The sequence below is a fragment of the Eimeria necatrix genome, genomic scaffold (genome assembly GCF_000499385.1).
Source record: "Eimeria necatrix Houghton genomic scaffold, Enh_scaff1521, whole genome shotgun sequence".
NCBI classification, from domain to species: Eukaryota; Apicomplexa; class Conoidasida; order Eucoccidiorida; family Eimeriidae; genus Eimeria; species Eimeria necatrix.
In genome coordinates this window covers 1-4885 of record NW_013652229.1, presented here as the reverse complement: position 1 = coordinate 4885, position 4885 = coordinate 1, and the positions used below count along the sequence as shown (strand labels likewise).

At 59.0% G+C, this 4885-nt stretch overlaps 2 protein-coding genes across 2 annotated transcripts; both read left to right on the top strand.

Moving 5' to 3' along the window:
- Positions 1–328: 328 nt before the first annotated feature.
- Positions 329–2016, top strand: ENH_00016350 (cleavage and polyadenylation specificity factor, putative; the record flags this gene model as incomplete). Its single annotated transcript, XM_013579189.1, has 2 exons — positions 329–1639; positions 1924–2016. 2 exons carry the CDS (start codon positions 329–331, stop codon positions 2014–2016), a joined length of 1404 nt encoding a protein of 467 aa, XP_013434643.1.
- A 2417-nt stretch (positions 2017–4433) lies between these two features.
- Positions 4434–4885, top strand: ENH_00016340 (hypothetical protein; the record flags this gene model as incomplete). The annotated part of the gene is made up of 1 exon (XM_013579188.1): positions 4434–4885. A coding segment is annotated over one exon (452 nt), but the record flags the coding sequence as incomplete, so codon positions are not given.

Genomic DNA, 4885 nt, shown 5'->3' with positions numbered 1-4885 from the left:
CAGCACGTGCGGGTGGTGAAGGAACTGTGGGAAGTGGAGCCCCACCTGTCGGGCCCCGGGCCCTGCGTGCTGCTGGCAGCTCCTGGCATGCTGCAGTGTGGGGCCTCGCAGCAAGCTTTTGCTGCTTGGAGCAGCAGCAGCAGCAACTTGGTGCTGTTTACGGGCTACACGGTGCGGGGGACGCTGGGGGACGAGGTGCGCCGCGAGCAGCAGCAGCAGCAGCAGCAGCAGCAGCAGCAGCGCCGCTGCGCAGTGGAGACTGTCTCCTTTTCGGCGCACAGTGACTATAATCAAACTAGGGACTTTATTCAGCAGCTAAAAGCCCCCAATGTGCTGCTGGTCCACGGCGAGAAGAAGGAGCTGCTGCGGCTGCAGCAAAAGCTGGCAGCAGAAAACCCCTCCCTCTCTGTCTTCGCTCCCGAGATGCTGCAGGCAGTCCGCCTCACCTTCAGGCGCCCTCCCGCTGCTGTTGCTCTCGGCGCAGCAGCAGACAAGCTGCAGCAGCAGCAGCAGCAGCAGCAGCAGCAGCAGCAGCGGGAGCTCGTCCGCAAAACGCGCGAAAAAACGGACGCCGCAAACCCCCTGCAGCAGCAGCAGCAGCAGCAGCAGCAGCAACAGCAGCAGCAGCAGCAACAGCCAGGATAAAGACTGCTGCGACACCTGCGGGTTCATTGTCGCAGGCTGCGTCTTCGTGCGGCGCGCAACTGTTGCTGCTGAAGCAGCAGCAGCAGCAGCAGCAGCATCAGCAGCAGCAAAAGCAAAAGCAGCAGCAGACAAGGGAGAAGCAGCAGGAGCAGTAACAGCAACAGCAGCAGCAGCAACAGCAACAGAAGCAGGAAAAACAGCAGCAACAGATACAGCAGTAGCAGCAGAACCAACTGCCCCTGCTGCTGCTGCTGCTCCTGCTGCTGCTCCTGCTGCTGCTGCTGTTGAAGTTTGCTGGGAGTCTAGCCCCAGCACCGACTTAGTCGCGGACTCAGTTTTATTTCTGTCTTGCGATTTGCTGCGGCTGCAGCTGCCCAGCTACAGGCCTCCAGCAGCACAGCCCTGCAGCAGCAGCAACAGCAGCAGCAGCAGCAGCAGCAGCAGCGTGGGCGAGGAGAATGAGTCGCAGCAGCTGGTGCTGCTGCAGGTCGTGCAGCAGCACCTCATGGAGCAGTTCGGGCCCGTCAAAATATGCAGGAGACGCAAAGGCAAAGCAGCAGCAGCAGCAGCAGCAGCAGCAGCAGCAGCAGCAGAAGATGAGGCTGAGCTATATGAAGAAGTGCCTCTTGCTGCTGCTGCAGCAGACGGCGGGGAAATGGATTTGTGTCTTGTCTTTAATGCGACGCCCGAAAAGGCACCAGCAGCAGCAGCAGCAGCAGCAGCAGCATCCTCTTCTGCTGCTGCTGCTGCTGCAGACACTGGCAGCATGAAAGTCAAAGCGGAAGCAGCAGCAGCAGCAGCAGCAGCAGCAGCAGCAGACGCCGTCAAGGGCAGCAGTGCAGAGAAAGGCCCTGCCGAGGAGGCAGCGGGGCAGCAGCAAGGAGACACAAGTGCTGCAGCAGCAGCAGCAGCAGCAGCTGCTGCTGCTGCTGCTGTGCACCACCCAAACAAAAAGGAGACAGTCTCTGTTTGTGTCGACTTTGCGGAAAGACAGGTTCGCTGTTGCTGCTACTGCTGCTGCTGCTGCTGCTGCTGCTGCTGTTTTTCTTACTATTGCTGCTACTGTTGCTGCTGCTGCTGTTGCGGCTGTTGCTGCTGCTGCCTGTTTTGCTGCCGCTGCTGGCCCAGCCGGTGCTGCTGTCACTGCTGCTGCTACCGGCACATCCGCCACTATTGCTGCTGCTGTTGCTGCTACTAGTCCTACTTTTGCTGCTGCTGCCGCTGCTGTACTATTTGCTGCTGCTGCTGCTGCTGCTGCTTGTTGGGGCTTGTGTACAGGTCCGCTGCAGCGACGCTGCAGTGCAGCAGCAAGTTCGAAACTTAGTTGCTGCTGTCGAGAGGGGATTCATGCCGGTGCTGCTGCCTTGGTAAATGCTGCTGCAGCTGCTGCAGCTGCTGCTGCTGCAGCGGCTGCTGTTGCATTTGCTGCTGCTGCAGCTTTTGCTGCAGTTGTGCTGCAGCAGCAAGCGTTTCCAGAAAGCTTTGAGCCCCTGTGAAAGCAGCGGCAGCGGCTGCAAGAGTGGCAGCTGCCCGTGGGGCAGCAGCAGCAGCAGCAGCAGCAGCAGCAACTGCTGCTGCTGCTGCTGCTGCTGCGTTGTTTGTTTGTCTCTCTTGTCTTTCAATTTGGTTTTTGTGAATTTGCTTCAACGAACAAAGACGAAAACAATAGAAATGCTAGCTAATTGTTGCTGCCGTTGCTGCAGGTGCTGCTGCTGCTGCTGCTGCTGCTGCTGCTGTTGCTGCTGCTGCTGCTGCTGCTCTTTGTTCTCTATTTGGAATAAATTTACGCAAAAAAGATCAAAAGGGAAAAGCCGTTGCAGCTTCAGGAGGTTTACTTTTCAGGTGTATCTCCACCTTGCTGCGGTGTACAGAGAACTCTCTTCTGCTGCTGCTGCTGCTGCTGCTGCTGCTCTTTTGCTGCTCTCTGCTGCCAGTCTATTTCCCTTTTGAGCTTTTCTTGTGTCTCCTCTCTGGCTTTACTCGAGTTATCTAGGGTTTAGGGTTTAGGGTTTAGGGTTTGTTCTTGTTTTTGGCTTGGGAGCGGAGCGCAGGCGAGGAAATGAACTTTTCTCTATTTGCTTTTTTTTCAGTGCAAAACTCCTGAGGGTTTAGGGTTTAGGGTTTAGGGTTTAGCGCCTAGGGTTTAGGGTTTAGGGTTTAAGCGGGCTCTGCCTCGCGGAATGGCGCAGGCTCTGCCTCCTCCCTAGCAGCAACAGCAGCAGCAGCTGCAGCTGAGCAGCAGCTGCTGCTGCTCAGCAGCAGCAGCAGCAGCTGCTGCTTCGTGCAGAGGCAAATGGAGGAGCTGAATAGAGCTGCTGCAGCTCTGGTGCGGCGCTGTTGCTGCTGCAGCGGGAGGTGTTGCTGCTGCAGCGGGAGGTGTTGCTGCTGCAGCAGGGGCCCCGGGGGGCCTCCGTGTTTTATTGAATATTTGAAAGTGTTGAAATGAATTAAAAAAGTGCGAGAGAGAAGCGGGAAGGAAGTGCAGCAGCAGGGTTTGGGGTGTATGTACACCGCGCGGTGTACGCGCAGCGCGTTGCTGGGCGTGGCGCGGAAGTTGGGAAATTAAGGAAGCAAAAAAGTTAGACAGTGTTGCTGCAGCAGCAGGAGCAGCTGCTGCTGCTGCTGCAGCTGCAGCAGCAGCGGGTGTAGCAGCAGGTGCTGCTGCTGCAGTAGACCGCTTGCGTACCGGTGGCCGATTGGAGCAGGGGCGCAGCCGCAGCAGCAGCTGCTGCTCAGCAGCACAAAGAAAACAGCAGCAGCAGCAGCAGCAGTTTGTGCAGCAGCAGGAGCGTGAGGGCTTGCCGTTGGCGGGCTTTGAAAAGGAGAAGACAGGGAAGAACAGCTGCGCAGCCAGTGGAGTCGTGGCTGGCGCTGCTGCTGCCGCTGCAGCAGCAGCAGCAGCAGCAGCTGCTGCTGGAAGCAGCAGCAGACAGCTAGCGGAAGTGGCGCGAAAGAAAGGGAAAAAAAGGGAGTTGAGTTTGGAATTGGAAAAGAAGTAAGATTGGGTGAAAAGAGCGAGAAGGCGGCCGCCGGACCGCTTCCCTCTGCGGCCGCTGCTGCTGCTGCCGCTGCTGCTGCTGCTGCTGCTGCTGCTGCTGCTGCTGCTGCATCGGGGCATCGAGCTGGAGCTCAGACACGCGTACTCTGTGTGAATCTTGCGCTGATTGTAGCTGGGTTGTGTAGTTTGTGCATTTTTGAATGAACGGGGTGCGTTTAAGGGGAGTAGTTGGGGGGAAAAGGCGTTGCTGCTGCTGCTGTTGCTGCTGCTGCTGCTGCCGCTGCTGCTGCTGCTCCCCCGCTCCAGCCGATCCGCCGCTGCTGGTGTGGCTGTGTAGGCCGTGGTGTTGCGTTTGTTTGTTTTTGTCTCCCTGCAAGACTGAGCAAGTTATTCATTTCCTTTTTGCTGCTTTTCTGTGCTGCAGCAGCAGCCGCGGGGGCGCGCGAACAGACAGCAGCAGCTGCCTACACACCCCACCACTCGACTGCAAGCTCGCAGCTGCAGCTGCAGCTGCTGCTGCTGCTGCTGCTGCTGCGGCGCAGCAGACACGGGGAATTCGTTTGCGGTTGCGCAGCGGGGAAGGCTGTTCCGCATTTCTAGCTGCAGAAGAAGCCCACGGCGGCCGCAGCAGCAGCAGCAGCAGCAAGTGCAGCAGCAGCAGCAGCACGCCTCTACAGCTAGCTGCGTGTGGGATCGGGACCCTCCGCCGCCTCCCCCCGCGCCTCCGACGGCCGGCAGTTTGTTTTTCCGCTTTTGTCTCTTCCGGAGTTGCTTCTTGCTGCTGCCTGCAATGTGTCTCCCCGCAGCAGCGGCGGCTGCAGCAGCAGCAGCAGCAGCAGCAACTGCAGCAGCAGCAACTGCAGCAGCAGCTCAGCCGCCGCTCCTCAACCCAGCACCCCAGACACCCCTCCTCCTCCTCCCCCAGCCTTCCCCCAACGACCCCGACTTTACACCAACAACGCCAACACCAACACCACCTCCAGCAGCAGCAGCAGCAGCAGCAGCAGCAGCAGCAGATGGTGGAGTGGCTGCAGCAGCGTCGCAGCAAGTGGGGAGTAGTCTGCGTTCCTGCAGCAGCGAAGAAGAGGAGTCCAGAACAGCAGCAGCAGCAGCAGAAGGAGATGCAGATGGAGACGGCGGCTCGAAGCTGGAACCCCAGGAATCCCCCCAGCAGCAGCAGCAGCAGCAGCAGCAGCAGCAGCAGCAGGAAGCCGAGTCCCTGTGGCCTGCTGCTGCTGCTGG